Source organism: Mytilus edulis, chromosome 2 (genome assembly GCF_963676685.1).
Source record: "Mytilus edulis chromosome 2, xbMytEdul2.2, whole genome shotgun sequence".
NCBI classification, from domain to species: domain Eukaryota; kingdom Metazoa; phylum Mollusca; class Bivalvia; order Mytilida; family Mytilidae; genus Mytilus; species Mytilus edulis.
This window is the reverse complement of record NC_092345.1, coordinates 75,292,974-75,310,260: the sequence shown is the minus strand read 5'-3', so window position 1 is coordinate 75,310,260 and position 17,287 is coordinate 75,292,974. Positions and strand designations below refer to the sequence as shown.

Below are 17,287 nucleotides of genomic sequence, written 5' to 3'. Positions count from 1 at the left end.
CTACCGAATTAGACTATTTACCGGATTTGTAATCACATAAGCAACACGACGGGTGCCACATGTGGAGCAGGATCTGCTTACCCTTCCGGAGCACCTGAGAAAACCCTAGTTTTTGGTGGGGTTCGTGTTGTTTATTCTTTAGTTTTCTATGTTGTGTCATGTGTACTATTGCTTGTCTGTTTGTCTGTTTCATTTTTAGCCATGGCGTTGTCAGTTTGTTTTAGATTTATGAGTTTGACTGTCCCTTTGGTATCTTTCGTCCCTCTTTTATGATATTTCTGAAACTAGTAATCTAACGTACCATAAAAAGTAAAATCACAAATGAACTCCGAGATAAATTCAACAAGAAAAGTCCCTAACCAAATGGTAAATTTAAAAGTGGACTCGAAAACCTAACAATACAGCATGATTTTGCATGACAGCTAAATGTTCACGGGCTTGTTACCATTCAATACATTATGGTTTTCTGGCATGACGTACACTGAAAGCAAAATTTTCACGGACAAAAAGGTTTTAAAACACATCACCCCCACTTTTTGGTGGGGTTCGTTTTGCTTAGTCTTTATTTTTCTATGTTGTGTCTTGTGTACCAGTAATTGTCTGCTTGTCCTTTTTTTTAAGCCATGGCATTGTCAGTTAATTTGATCTATGAGTTTGACTGTCCCTGTGGTATCTTTCGCCCCACTTTTGCAGACATATATTTTTGACTCGTATGATTGATTCGTGTTATTAAAGTTATTAAAAATTAAATCAAAAATTAAATTAGACTACTAACCATTGCTAAAAAATCAAATATGAACCTTTACTTCATATGTGCACTCTCTGTTTGATGAAAGGTTCTGGTCATCGTGAGAGAATACTTTTTATAGGTGCTCTTGTATTCAATTTTGTTTTTTGTAACTATTGCCGTCAAAATACCGAAAATAATTGAAAAGTTGTATGTTTTTTACTCCAAGATTCAAAACTAGATTTTGAAATGAAATAACTTGACAATACATGACAGCATACTACAATGCAAGCTACCAATAAAGTTGCATCAAATTCAAAGCTAGACGATAAAGAAGCCAATAAACGCCTCGAAAAATAAGGCGAACAATAAAGATACTATCAGCTTGTTAATTTGGGTTGTAAAACTACCTAATTTACCGTACGGTGACCTATAGTTGTTAATGTCCGTGTCATTTTGGTCTTTTGTAGATAGTTGTCTCATTGGTAATTATACCACATCTTCTTTTTTATATAATCATAAAGATTTGGCTATTTGAAAAGTAGTTTCATGATATCAGTAACCCAAATAGCTGTTCTAAACTAATGAGGTCGATGAGTTTAGATTTCTTGGTTAATTAAATTAACAAACAAACATATGAATTTGATAAGCTTTTAATAAATATAATAGTATTTATTATTTGTTAACAACATAAAATAATATAAATATGCCGACAACTATTCCACCAATTTTACTAACGTGATATAAGCAACAATCACGCACGTCAATTTGACTGATAAACCATTCTAGATATAATATGTCTGATTGGTTGAGACAGCTCTGTTCTTTCAATACAGAAATACTGATTGATGAGACTATATCATACAATCATTGGGAAAAAAAATTTGATTGGTAAAAGAATAGTTTGATATTTAAAAAGCATCATAGTTAACTTTCAAATGTATTCACTGTCTACGTCGAAGCCTTTAACATTGTAAATGATTATTCGAGGATATGTATCAGTGAATATTAAGGGAATTAGATCTGAATACATGCAGTTTTTATATTAATTTTGAATTACACTTTTATCAAATCATGTCACACTTTCAAAAAGGATGATTATCTTTGTAGTTAATTTATTGCTATGTATTTTTTTGTAAAATTTACTATATATCATTCGACAAAAAATCAGATTAGATATAATTTGTGTTAGCTGCTATGTTTTGAGCATGTTTCATTGTCAATTTTGTTTGAACGGATGCTTTTTAACACTGATTATTTAGATTGGTTGATTTTAAATTGGTAATGGCTCAAAGTTACGGCGTCTGATAATTTAGAAATAGGTTGAATTATTCTGGTAAATGTAATAGCTGGTACTCTCTTTAAATGAAGTGTATTGAAAGTTAAGTCACTGTGGTGTAAAGAGATACAAAAAGCTACGAATGAAATCATGTAGCAAGACTTCATGCGAAATTTCATTATATTGAACATCATAGGACTATCATGATTTCAGCTCATTGCTGCAGGGATTTTACCAAATACATAGATTAAAAACATCAAGAAAAAGAGGCTCATATAATTTGTTCAAGTCACATTAACCAAATTCGATTTGTCTTTTTAGTTCTTATGTAACATAAATGTTGTGGCATCATGAGAGTGTCAGTAAATAAACTCATCATAGATAACAGGATTAACAATTTGCACGCTAGACGCGCGTTTCGTCTACAAAGGAAAAATCAGTGACGCTCTATAATATAAAAGATAAAAGGGCCCTCAAAGTACAAAGTAAAAAGAGCATTAAGGACCTACTAGTATACCTTTTTTTAAATTACAAGACAGTGTACAACATTTTGTGTTAATTCGCCAAAATATTGAGATTAGTTTTTTACATGTACTAGTTTATCCAGTGATTTAATTTACTGACGGAATATCATTTTTATCCTGTCAAAGTCTGGACGTTTTAAGAATGTAAACACTACAAAAACAAATATAACACATGTTTCAAATGTCGTTTGACGACAAAGGCACATAGTATAAACATAATAGACTGCAACAACATATACAGCACTTAATGGTATTATGAACATATAGATGAAATGCATATTGATAACTTATGAAAAATGTTCTTTACTGCTTTCTCATATCAAGCATACTTTGTGATTGATTTATTTTGCTTTCTTTTTATATGAAATCGAATAAAATTCATGATTTGCATACAAAAATTCGAATAATTTTGAAATCTAATAGTCTTTCATCAAACTTTAGCATATTTTGATAACATTGATAATCCAGAGCACGATGTCTTCTGAAAGAATAAAAGAGGCGTTTGAGATAAATGTTATAATGCTTTTAAACATAATATATGTAGGTATATTATTAACTTTTTGCATAATAGTATACGTCATTTATGAAGAGTTGTATGTTTTCGTTACAATTTTATGATATATTCTCTATTTTTCTGTAACATTTTCGATAATTTGGCTTCAGAAACAAAAGGAACAATCAAGAATTGAAACACACAGAATAAGTCCGAAGAATATTTGTAAACTGTTTGTTGATTATCGTTCGAATGATGTCTTAATAATGAAAATGACAAATTTCGTTGATTTGCGTAAATACGTGTTTTGGCATGCAAAGTCTATTTGACATTCATTTCAACAATTTGAAACTAACATAAAATTTTACTTAGAGTTAAAGAATGACTACTTACTACATGCATTTGTCCACCTTCTATCCATCGTTCTATATTCATTTCTGCTCCTAGAGACTGATTTGTGTGTTGTTCTACCAGCTTTCCATTATCAACATTAACTAAACTCTGAAATACATCAGTAACAATAATGGTTTTTTTTGTCTTTGTTAGATTTTTTGGATTTTTTTTAGTCAGTTTTTTGTTTGTTTGTGAAGTACTTTTACACTTTGAGCTGCTGGCCTGGGTTATTCCCAATTATTGTCAAAATTAATATTGACCTGTTGTATCTGTTAGGTAGATAGTGAATAGCAATAAGAAACACTTTTAACGATTTACAGTAAACACCTTATCCATACCTTCATTGGAGACCCATCTATATCAGCTGAGTCATAAGGCTGTCCTACTTGGAACTTAAATTCTCTGCCACCAGGAACACCAACCAAGCCAACATTAATTACCCAACCATCGCCATCTTTTCCGTATGAAATTGCAGTTCTTGCTGCCTTATAAAGCTCGACTTTATCAGCTGGTAAACCTATAATAGAAAAGTTAATGTTGATGTTATAAAGCTCGACATTGCCATTTGATTAGGGTACTTTCCGTTTTGAATTTTCCTCGGAGTTCAGTATTTTTTTTAATTTAAATTTGTATCAGCCGGTAAACCTATGATAGAAAGTTAATGAAGATGTTATGAAAGTCGAATCTTTTTCATAGCTGTGATTTACTGATTGATTTTTGTTGGCTTAACGGCCAGTGCATGGCTTACAGTTCATGCACATTCAGGAATACCATAGTTGTTTTTATAATTAAACCAAACTCCAAAGTGTACCATATTCAAATATTTTATGGAGTATATAGCTTATGCATCAAACTCTAAAACGTATTTATTTTTGTTAACTTTTGATAGTTATATTTTCTATATCAAAACACTTAATGTTAAGCAACACTTTCTAAAAAGCATGCAGTTCAACTCGGGTAGCAGGCTTTAGAAATTGTAGGCAGTAAGAAATGACGTTTAGGGTCAACTCTCATTCATAACAATCATATCGCCGATTTTTTTCTCTATTTGTTTAATACACTGCATACTGACAAAATCAGATCCAAAGTATTATTATTCTTGAATGTCATACAACAACGAAAGCTGGATGTGAATAAAAAAAATATGTTGAACATAATAAAGACATGCTTCAAAGAGCGATATGACCTTTAGGAAGTCATTGCTTTGAGAAAGGAAACAAAAAAAAAGTATCAGAGATAAAGTTTTTATAAGCATCAATTATAATATACAAACACACAAATTAGTCATTTATAGTCCTCAAAAATTGAAATAGTAAAAATTATATTTGTATTTATGTCGTGCTTTCGCAAAACGAGTATTTAGAATTTCTTTGTATTAGAAATAGTGTGATTTCCGATAAATTTATTTGATACAGTGTTCATAATCATTTTATATATCTTTATTCACTCCTTTGCATGTAACAATATTCTACATGATTTATAGTACTATTCTAAAGTAAACAATCAACTTCCATATGCCAACGTTGAAACATAAAAACATGATTATAAATACCTTACCTCTATGCCTTACCACCATGTCTGTTACTACCTTATTGCTGCTATAAATTACTTTAATGTCAATAATTAAGTTTCTGCAATTCATTTGTACTCTAAATGATATTGAATAATTCGCATACAAAGCCGTAGTACTGCCATAAAGCTTTGTCTTGCGGTTAGACTACTTATGAATGCCTGTCTGATTACATGTCGAGAACCATAACGGCATACCTTTGGGAGGGAAACTCATCAAGTTTACTTACAGAACGTACTTATGAATGTATGTACTGTCTTTGTATCATTGATATTGAAATTGTTCTTAATCTTGCTTCAAATGAAAATAAATATGTTGTAACATAAACTTAGAACTGTTTCTTAGCAGTTGGGTTTGTCTTCTTTTGAAGTAAATTTGTAATTGATATTATTTTTTACGTCTGTACAGAAATATTCTTTTCCGATTGTAAAACATTGCAGCAGTCAAATGAAACAAGAAATGTTGTATATTATATAAAGAGATCCTTACTTAAATAAAGTGGTACCAATTCATTTTTACAAAATCTCCAAGTATCTACATTTTTGAACTAGTAGATGTTTAATTAATATTTCTGTTGCGGGTTTGTTTGATGGGCATTGAACTAAGATATGTATATTATATGGATACACCACATAAGAAGATAAATTGTCTTAATTTATTTGACACAGAATGTGTAAAAGTTTGAATATAATGCCAAGATACTTATGTTCAAAAAGCGATTAAAATTTACATTTTGTCTTTGAGGTGATCTATCTTACGGAAATTTTGTCTTTGGATTAATTTCATTTCTTAATGATCGTCTAGAAAAAGAAACATTGAAATATCATAGACGACCGATTTTTTTTCGCTCAAAGTGAACTTTAAATATAGTGTACAAAAAAAACTATGAATCAAATTTCTGGCTACAAGCATTACAGTACCTTACATTTATCGACAAATTCCCATAAACAATTTGGACTAATTAACATGGAAAAAATATAAAATTCCAAATGATCTACAATGTTCGATATGTCTTTATCAGATTTTTTTTTGCATATTTGTGAACTTAATAAGTATATATATAAGAGGGGGGAACAGTCCATTTGCGATGTATATATCCCTTAGGTTGGTTAATCACAAATGCGATACAGAATGACAAGATATAAAATCGAAGGAGATGACGCCCTATATAAACACGCATTTGTGTTTCTATTTTGCCACAATCTTTATCGGCATTTTGGATTGTCACTATTGCAAATATGTGTCAGTCCAAAATAAATTGCTATTTGTCAAATTCCTTACATTTATCGACAAAATCGGACTAATTGACATGGAAAAAATATAAAATTCCAAATAGTCTTTTACAGTTGTGCTTTTATACTGGCATGAAAATACGGATTTTATATTATTAAAATTTGCTGTTACAAAATTTTGGAAATTATTTAAAATTAAGGAATGTATCACCCTCATGCAAAACTCTGATTTCTTGCCCGGCTTTGGCAATACTTTTTGGTCCTTTTTTGTTTATAGCTGTTCATATTTTTGATAAGCTTTGGATTTAAATATTTTGGCCGCGAGCATCACTGAATGGATATTGCTGATTGTCGAAATGCGCATCTGATGCAGAAAAATGTGTACAGTTTATATTATTACACTGCAAATACTCCCTTTATTAATGTGTCTTCCTACTTTAAAACATTTTCGTATTAACAAGCATTTAATTTTAATTCCAAATAACACAGCATCTTCAATAGAATTTCTTGTTATGTTTAAACTGGTTAAAGTTAAGAAAATAACAGAGCAGACAGACAAGTTCTTTTAGAATTAGAATTAACCAAATTAGATAATGATGAAGCCAATCATTACATAATATTTGATGCTGTAATCAGAATGTGCATTTGATGAATTCTTGTTATGTAACAGCAAATATTGATACACTACATTATACAGATGACTGAGATAGTTATGCATTGTTGTCTATAATACTCTGTCTATAAAGTACCTTGATATTATGAGTAAGTTGATAGACACTACACTAAAAATATATAAGTCAACCAAACATGCTACGCGTATAAAACAATGTGGAACAAATCCAGGTAAAAGTTTGGTTGCATTGTTTTCTATTTCAGTTATTGAACTGTATTGTTACTGTAAGAGGTACATCATTTATAAATAAGATTATTTGGGTAGCTTATTTGTGATATAACACAAATTGTGAATTAGATTTAAGTATTAAGTATCAATAAAAGCTATATTAACTATTTAATGACAAATTACTATCAAGTAGTCTCGTTCTCAGATTAATTACTTTACAATGACTTAAGTGACATGTAAATGGTTATTACTTAAAACCCATTAGTTTTCCTTAAAATTATCTAATAAGTGGCTGAAAAGTGCGAAAAATACATATATTTTGAGTAAAGAATCTGAAAAGAAGTTGGCCTACATAGTTTGCATACTGCAGAAGATAAGCATGTCAATGATTGACATAAGTGCAAACGTATATACATGCATCAAGAATAAAAAAAAAAACCGTACAATTCTGTTGAAGCTAAATTAAGATATAAAATTAGATGATTTTAAAACTAAAGGTAAATGGGTAGAAAAAAATAGCTACCGAGTTTTTACCACTTTTTGAAGAATCCACAAGTACAAAGAACGTCATTTATGAATGCATCTAAGTACAAGGATGTATTTCATTTTGAAGTGTCAACTCTCCAAATAAGGAATTTTAAAAGTTTAAGTCTGTTCTGGATTTTCTTCAAAACAAATAAGCATAAAAACGTGCAGTTTGTTATCAAATTATTATCAAGAGCAATGTATATGACTGGTAGATGGATACATGTAAAATTGTTTAAAACTCTATAATAACACTTTTGAAAAAAAAACCTCTCAGATCTTGCTTGTATTTCAATAAGCTTAAAATACGTGGGAAGATAACTGGTTTGGATGAAGTATAATATACACTTGGTCTACGTCAAAAGTCTGCATATACCATTAGTATTTACAAATAGAGCCGTTGAGTAATACCTTGCAATGCGATATGTCTACCAGATGTAATGCACATCTAAACAAACAGATACTTCCAGTATTGTTTTTTCACAAACTGATTCCCGAAAATAGTTAAGAGTATTTATTTTACCCATCGTCTGTTGCGGTTAACCAAACGGAACGTGCCGAGCTGTCAATCACACTGATGTATATTTATATGACGCGGTTAAGCAGACGTTCGTTATACTGAATAGAACACAGATTCAACCACCAGGAGTCAAAGCATTCTGCTATGTTCTTATAAAAGCTAACGAAAAGTATATACAGACATCAATTGATCCAGCATTTATCTATGATATGATTTATTTGGACGAGTGTGGACAATTTGAGATTGAGTTTGATTTTATAATTTACCATTTCGCACTATTCTTATTACGTTAAATTGTGTAATCATTAGCTCAATATTTCCTTTCTCGGCTATTAGTTGCTGATGCGAAGAAAAAGAGAAACGTTCTACCAACAGAATAAAAACTGAAACGACGATATGTTCAACATTGCACTCAGTTTAAAGCATTGCCTGTAATAAAAGTCTGCATTAGTGATGTTTATCCTACAGAAAGAATATTAAGCCTTTTATACAGTCGATTTGCTTTCTTCGTTTATGCTACGCATATTGTACGACTTGCAAATAAAGTTTAACATTTTTCTTATTTCAGTTATAGGTCCTTTAGGAAAATGTGAAAAAGGGCTGCATTTATATTTTTTATTAACTTTTCTTTCACCGTAAAAAGGAAGTTTGGTATTCCAACTTTATGCATCTTACCTTCGAATACCAATTTGGGAGAAAAGCCTGATTTATGATTAAAAGTCTTCGATATGCCTTGTTTAATATACATTAAGAGTTTCATTTTATCGTCTGAGTTTATTTTTTCACTTGGACGCATATATGTAACAACCATCTGTGTAACAAGAAGTAGAGACCCTAATTATTTCTATCATTATCAAATTTTATCTGTTTTATCATTTTTATCTGTTTAATTATATGGTTATATCTATCTCCAGCAGTCAGTCTGTACGTTAAACTTCATCAGATTGTCAAAATCAAACTAATTTGTCTTGAAGTGGTTACAAGTATGTGAATCAAAATTTCGATGAATTTAACAGATATCTGTAAGTAACCTTTACTATCTTACTTGCCAATTTTTTTTAAAGCATGTATTGAAATGAAAATATTTGTAAAATGTAAAGAGGAGTACCCAAGTGAACTTGAAACAAGGGAAATCATCGACGATCTATGATGGTCTGGTCTAGCCAGAAAAATATTGAATTACAATAGAAACCTGTTGCATCCTTCTATTGTTTAAAGTTTTATTTATCTTTAACACTACCATTAAAATCATCGTAGCGAAATAGTTAAGTACAAATTTAATTATAGTTCATGTTATGGCAATAGATAAATGGTTTTATCCAAAGTTTAATTTTTTTTAAATTAATTTTCGTAAAAAAAAATCACTTAAAACAGGAAAATATTTACACTCAGTTGATGTTGGTCCCTTTTTTACTCACAAATAACCCGAACAATAGATATCTTCAAATAGAAAAAGGGTCAAACGAGACAACTCTGTTTGCAGTTATTTAAATATGAAAGCAATATATTGATCTAAAATAAATCCACATACGTTTTGTTATGTTCAAAGCCACTTTCAATTTCAGAATTCTTTAACTAGCCTAGAGTTTTCTCTGGGTTCTATGCCAATATCTTTTAGATATTAATTTGCAGTTTCGTCAAAATAAATATTTTTTTCTAGCAAGTTACTTTCAGAACACTGTTTATCATATGCAATTAATTTAAAAACCTTTCAAGATGTCATCATTATAAATGTTTGCACAAAACTGATTTAATCAAACAAACATTATATCATCATGGTATCCCAGTGGTCTGTCTTATATAAAGCCGCCTGAAATATGTTTTGGCTACAGAAAAATTGAAATTGATGGTCGATTTCGAAATCATTGCGAAAGCTTATCTCTAATAACTGTTGAAATTTATTTCTGAGGCAATCGCTTTAATCAATACCACTCACGTAATAAAGTTAGCCAATAAATGGTTCTTACAATTACTAATAGAAATAATTTGAGATTAGATATTATAGCTAAATCAAAATGTTTTTTTTTTATAGGACAGAAACATTAATATGTCTGTTCACTATAAGTATTCCTTATTGGCCAGCATTCATAAAGCCTTTGCATCCCAATTTTTCTAAATAAAAATTGCTTTTATCGCACGATTTTAAAAATATTTTTTTACACTTTCACCTTTAAAAAACACAAATAAAAAAAAGTGGACAAGATTATTGTTTTCAATTCTGATACGACAAGATTTTTTGTTTAAGGCAAAAAGAGTGTCAGAACTTTTCCTCTTATACATCTCAGACTGCCCCCTCAAATCAAATGGTCCGTACCTTAGATCTTAAGCTTACTGACAGAGGATCATTATTCAGCTATGTTATTAATAAGCTTGGCCGTGTAAATAATGTACAAGTGTTATTTTATGTCCACTGTAATTATTTTTGTCATATTAAAGTTTTGATTATCGTCTGTTAAAGTCATTAAGTCAAATGACTATCCTGCTATAAGAGATTAACATAGCATTTTTCTCCAAGGTCACATAGTAAATACTTTTATTTGATTTAGATGTTTTATTTTTGTAAACAAAGAGTTGGAGAATATTTGGAGATTATTTAGGTCAGTTGGAGAATATTTGGAGATAATTTAGGTCAGTTGGAGAATATTTGGAGATTATTAAGGTCAGTTGGAGAATATTTGGAGATCATAGGTATATAAGAGCCCTCTGTTTTTAGTGTAAAAGAAAATTGAAGTTGAGAAAGGAACTATACATTATGAAACGTTAAAAAGATTTTATTATTGTGGTCAGTTTTTAGCCGATTTTGGGAGAATTTATAGATTCTTAGAAAGTTGTGTCATTACTATTCAACTGTATGCATTTTTGATATTTTGTCCGCTCAGACTGTTGCGTGGTTTAGAACACTATGCCTGTGGCGTTTTTCTTTGGGGTGCACAGTATTGGACACTGTTGCCGATTTTGATGCGGAATTGTAATGAAATCCATTTGTGATGTGTGAAAGTAATGTGCCAATGAATATATGAACTATGCATTTTGTAAACTGTATATATAATGTAAATGGTGTCCTGAAATGGAAGTTTAATAAATAGATTAGTGAATTTACTTGTATATTTCTTTGACAACAAGACTACAGATTATTCAATTATTTTGTTCTTGAATTCTCTGTGATTTCAATATACCCGGCCTGACCAGAAAGTTTGATGTAACTCGACCGCCATGGCAATAATATTGCTGTGGAACTTTTTTGTTCCTGATATTATAATAGAGTATTACTTTCTTTTTGGTGAAATTGTGAAATAGAAGTCAGTACGTTCTTGCTCAATCCTTGTCTCTTTGAAGGTGTCATTCTTGTCGCCCTCACGAGTCAGCATAAGCAATTTGTTACTGTAATTTGATTTTCAAATTGACATAGTGACGTTTTTTCGACGCACTGGTTTACTCTACCGTAGCGAATCACAGGACTTTGACATAACCAATAATGTATGACAGTAAATACGAGCGAAAAATATTTTTATAATTAAAGAATTGCCACATAAAAATTAAATACACAGAAAATATCAAAGTTCACGAAGTCTTGTCTGATTAATCTTTTACAAAAAAAAAAGTCCAAGCAAAAGGGGGGGGGGTGTACGCCCTCTACGCCCCCCTCTGGATCCGCCACTGTCGAACTCAGAAAGGCCATACTTAAAATGGACACTTTTAATGTTTAAACTGGACTTCCGGTTTTGTGACAATCTATTTATTAAATTATCATTTTTGTTGCAATTTTTTGTGTATTTCATAAATCTAATGTTATTTCCTTTCAGTCTTCACTACTAATTATGCAATCCATTGTCCAAGAATCCCATGTCTCTTAGCGTAATATTTGTCCATTCGAAAAAACGTGGGGGTGCTTAACTTTTTCTTTGTGTATATATTGAGATTGTTTCTTGTATAAGCGTATTCAGTATGAATGTACCAGATGGATTATTTCTAAAGAGTACGACGAATATTAAGGTTCTATTTGTAGCTAACAAAAATAAAAAATACCTGCTGGGAGAAATTGTATTTTTATAGGGATAAAGGTATTTTACAAATCGGAATAGACATATTATTGTTCATTCAAACAATCGGTCTCTTTAAAGTTATGATAAGTTAATGTATCATAGAATTTAGTTAAGTATGTGACTTTATACTAGTATTGTTTTATTCAATTGTAATTTCGGTCCTGTTCTTTAAGAACAGCAATATTCATGTAGCCTCCAACAATAAACTATGGATTTCTTAATAGATTAAACTTTAGATATCCATACTATTAATGTTTTTCTTGCTGAGTTTAGAAAATTTATTGAAAATTAATATCATGAAAAGGGCAACTAACGTCATTTTGGAAATATATATTAGTTTTACCATTAAAAATTCATGAGGGAAGATAATTTTGGTTGTATTTCGAAAGAGCAAATGGAGCTTTTGTATTTGTTATGTACAGATAATGAGAATACCAAACAATGTGAGTAATTATGGATACAAATTTGGGAAATATGTAGAAATATGAAAGTTCAAACACTGGGATACTTTTAATAAGAATCGTAATTTGCACCATACTACATTCGTTAATTATTTTTTTATTACGCGAAAATATTATGTCCAAGCAAATATGCTGATTAATCCAATTAATCATAGTCTAGACAGAATTTTAAAAATCCCGACTAGCGTAAAAAAAGTACTTGATTCGTAAACTATGACAAGAGATGGAGAATGACAATTAGCCATGCAAACAATAGTTAGAGCTTAACATAAATATTCCAAGGCACTTTTAAATACACAATTCGATCATTTTCATTCCTTTTTTCTAATGCAAGATGCGAAGTATATTGTTACTGAACGAAATCTATAACGTACATAGTAAGCTTTAATCATTTTAGCAACTTGATGTGAAGCAAAACAACGACAGAAACAAAAAACAATTATGAGACGGCAACTAAAGACAAGCATTGAAATAGAGGTCCTTGGATTGGACAGACATACACAGAATGTGGCAGTAGAAATACGTTTTAATGCTTTTGTACTATTGACAAATGACCACAAGAACTTTTTTTTAGAAAAATCATGAAAAAGCTACATGATATATTGAAGGGAAGGCTAATGGCATAAAACTTAACATATTTTCCAAATAAGTTAATCTATAATTATCGTCTTTAACGCCACTTTTAAGCACCGCTTTTTGGCTATTTCGTGGCGGCCAGTTTTTATTGGTGGAGGAAGCCGGCATTAGCTACACTGAGACCGTGAACAAAAACTAGAGTGAGATCAAAGTGGGCAAGGTAAAAACATCACACATCAGCATATAACTTTACTGTTTTACTGTGTTATGGTATGGTTTCTGTTGTTGTGTTGCTGTCTTATTGGCGCACACACCCTTTTAAATCCATATATGCATAATATTTTTGAAAATATTTTTTTTCTTTATAAAAAAATGGCATTGCACAAGGTCATATTTTTCTCTGATTGTTTAAGACGTCTTTACACTAAATACGTAGGATGTTGGATGTGTACTGATTGATAATTTAGTCTTAAATGTATGATTTTTTTTATTAGTTGTTATTGGCTTTGAACTACCTGTCTGAAACTGCAAATACTCTCAGATCTGTACTTGGTGTCTTTTTGTTGTTGGGATGTACAAGTACCCGTCCACGTTCACTCTGTTTTTCTTTAATGTATTTCCATTTGTATCCATCTGAAGTATTAAGTCTTTTTCAACTGATTTGTTCGTTTTTACATTGTACTGTAACGCCACGGTCCCAGGTTAGGGAGAGGGTTGGGAACCAGCTAGCATGTTTAAACCCGCACATTCTATTGTTTGTTGCTGTGTTACATATATGTTTCTCGTTAATGATTTTTTGTACATACATTAGGCCGTTATTTTTTCCGTTTGACTTGTTTAACATTTGTGATTTCGAGGCCTTTTATAGCTGACTGCGGTATGGGCTTTACTCATTGCTGAAAGCCGTACGTTGACCAATAGCTGTTAATTTCTGTGTCATTTGTCATTTGTCTCATTGCATTTGCAAACATACCACATCTTCTTTTTTATATCAACCTACATTACAGGGATTCGTAGCAGAGTTGAATCGTAACTAAATCTACAAATGTAGTTTATGATAGTCCTTCTGTCTTTGAGTCCGGTTGATTAGGTATATAGTTGGTCAGTGACAGAAGTTCAAGCCTTATTTCTTTTACTGATCGTATATCAATAAACATCTCGTTTAGCAAGTTAATGGTGCGTGAAGAAATTTGTCTTCAGATTGTAAAACTACCATCTGTTGCATCATATACAAACGGTTATGGTTGTTACAATCCGATTTTAAAAATACATAATTCATGTATCTATATCGCGTATAAATAATTCATAATTTCTAAGAGAATGAATTTATCTTGTTTTCCTTAGTTATAAAAACAGCCTAAAATCGTCGTACTTTGAGAACATGTTGTTAAAAATAAACCATCTGTTGCAGATAAAATGAATATGTTTATATCGGATAAAGTCTGAATATAAATTTTACATACAAAATTTTGATATTTTTGTGAAATAAACGAATAACCTATTACAGAGACATATGATAATTGTATTATATATCTCTGCCTATTATAAGCATAAGCTTATATATATAAACCTTAAATGGCCGTTTTGTGAAGTACCTTATAGATACGGATTTCACAGATTTTTGGTCTTAAATGTTCCAGATGAAAGAATTTTAAGAGATGCGTGTCATTTGAACTAAAACGTTTATATCCGCCCAATATCTTATTTGATATATCCCACTTAAAATAAAGACAACAGTTGATTATTGATTTTGAGTAATGCATGGTCACTGACTTCATCGTTCGAATATCTGAATATTTATCATTAAATGGTTTGCACATTTATACATATTTTTTTCTCTCCTTTCTGTGAATTTAAGGATAATGCTAGCTCTCATTTTCAATTATACAAAAGCCCCTGCATGAAATTTGACTCATACGTATTATGCACCCATTGAGTTGTTAGTATTTATTAGATTCGAATATATAACAACGACATCCCAAATTTTTCCAATTGTATTTTTATTTTTTAAATTATATTTTTTGGTATAACGTTCGATCGATTGCATTACATAATCTCAGACAGCATAAAACTGAAATTCCATACGAACAAGTCCAGATCAATAAAAAGATAGCAAAAATCTTAACATTCTAAAAGGGACAAACTCTTTTGAAAACATAAATCAACGATTAATAATAATTTGTATTTACATAGATCGACTCGACATATCAATTATACACACAACTCAACTGCTTGATAAACACAAACCAATGCAAAAGAAGTTTAATTAAATTAGTAAATTAATTTATTATTTGTAATATAAATGGTTTTATTTTTCTAGAAGTGTTTGTCAATTAATAATACAATATAAGTTAACTTTTACATAACTATTACATAACTTCATTTATTCATAAAAAAAAAGCTGTATTAAAAAGTAACACATGTATATATAAATATTTAGATACCAATATTGAAACAAACTAGATGAAAAAACATAACACAACGTGTTGATAAACTTTCATCAGGAGCGATTACTGTGATATGATGCATTCTAATGAAGTGGTAATGGTAAACATCACATCATAAATTATACAAGGTAGAAATATCAGTTTTTCGAACAAATTCAATTAGAAGATGTCCCAAACATTGACAAAAGTTTTCCCGAGCAATAGAAGTATGTAAACAGCACACATATCAAATCGCAACTGCAATAAAAAATAAATAGCATCGAGCATATTTTGGGATTTATTTTGTTTTTCTCTTATATATAAAAGTTATATTTAACTTACCTAAGGCACTAGCCATTTCATCAAAACCTTCTTTGGATTGCTCCTGCCAGCTTCCAACAAACGCATCTAATCCAGTCATCACGGAATGGCTAAGGAACCAACAGTCTTTCACAATATAAGAAATAAGATTTTATTTTATGAAGATAAAGTTTCAGGTATTCACTGAACTACTATAGTCCCTTTCCCCTGCCAGAAGCACGTGCAGGTTATTAGTCTTTTATATTGATATGCTTTCTGATGGCTCTGTTGAGAAATTGAAATTAACTGAAAGCTCTGTGAAATCTAAATATCAGCAGCTATATATATAGCACAGGTCTACAGAAGGCAAACCCACGTTGTCTGCTCTGGGGGTCGGCAAGTACGCAATTTCTCAATAAATTCAGATCATATTTTGTCGATTTTATTACGCTTCTTATTTTTAACTGCATCGGTAATGCATGTTCATTGTACTCCAATCAATTTCACTGAAAGACCACGGGAGATGTGTTTAGACAACACCTTTAATTATTGTTTTACTCTATACGATCAGACAGAAAACATTTATCATGAAACATCTGATGCTATGTTAACTGGCGAATTATTATATGAATATTGTGTGTTGTAGAAATTGATTAGTTTTCATTCATCGGTTGTAAATAGCAACGTTTCCATGCACGATTTCACCTGCAGAATACTCTTCGGTCTTTAGTTTTGTGAACAAAGTAATGTTAAATACTATAGATTTTATCAATCAATAAATGAAACATTTGTTTTACTACTAAAATGCTCGTTATGGTAAAAATCTAAGTACGTATAGAGGTGTGCATATGAAGAAAATCTGGAGTGCAAATTTATAGAATGAATATAGTTCAAGACCGGAAGTTGAAAACTTGAAGCTTACCTCAATTAAAAAATATTCTGTTTTAATATAAAGAATAAACTTATTGCCCGATATAAAGATTTGTGCATGTAGCTTAAAATTAAAAGAAACAAAGTTTAATAATAATTCAATAATTCATTTACATGTACACTTATATCCAAGTATGAATTAAATTTTCTTTCGGTGCACGTGCACTCTATAAATACAAAAAAAAAAGGATATGGCACATGATTGCAAATGAGACAACAAACAATAAAGATTGTCAGTTTGCTTGCGTCTTTTTGCTGGGAGCGTAGTAAGATCGCGGTATAAACGTGTTATGATCGTAGTATGATCGTGGTAAGAGCGTGCTATAAACGCAGTAGAAGCGTGGTAAGATCGTGTTACAATTGGATAAATCATGGTATGGTCGTAGTGAGGACGTGATGAGCGTAGAAAGATCGTGATAATCATAGTGAGGTCGCAGGATAAGCTTG

General features: G+C 30.8%; 1 protein-coding gene across 1 annotated transcript; it reads right to left on the bottom strand.

Moving 5' to 3' along the window:
* Window positions 1-1,369: 1,369 nt before the first annotated feature.
* On the bottom strand, window positions 1,370-16,778 carry LOC139512941 (fatty acid-binding protein, liver-like). Its single transcript, XM_071300927.1, has 4 exons — window positions 15,953-16,778; window positions 3,755-3,933; window positions 3,417-3,524; window positions 1,370-3,011 (listed from the first exon to the last, which is right to left on the bottom strand). The coding sequence occupies exons 1-4, from the start codon at window positions 16,029-16,031 to the stop codon at window positions 2,961-2,963; spliced, it is 417 nt and encodes a 138-aa protein (XP_071157028.1). The 5' UTR covers window positions 16,032-16,778; the 3' UTR covers window positions 1,370-2,960.
* Window positions 16,779-17,287: the final 509 nt, after the last annotated feature.

What these genes read in the sequence shown, in the direction of transcription:
- LOC139512941 (XM_071300927.1), bottom strand. Translation starts at nt 16,031, where the DNA reads ATGACTGGATTAGATGCGTTTGTTGGAAGCTGGCAGGAGCAATCCAAA. An exon ending in TGAAATGGCTAGTGCCTTAG is followed by an intron (nt 3,934 to 15,952) that starts GTAAGTTAAATA and finishes TTTCTATTATAG; the next exon opens with GTTTACCAGCTGATAAAGTC. An exon ending in TAGATGGGTCTCCAATGAAG is followed by an intron (nt 3,525 to 3,754) that starts GTATGGATAAGG and finishes GATGTATTTCAG; the next exon opens with AGTTTAGTTAATGTTGATAA.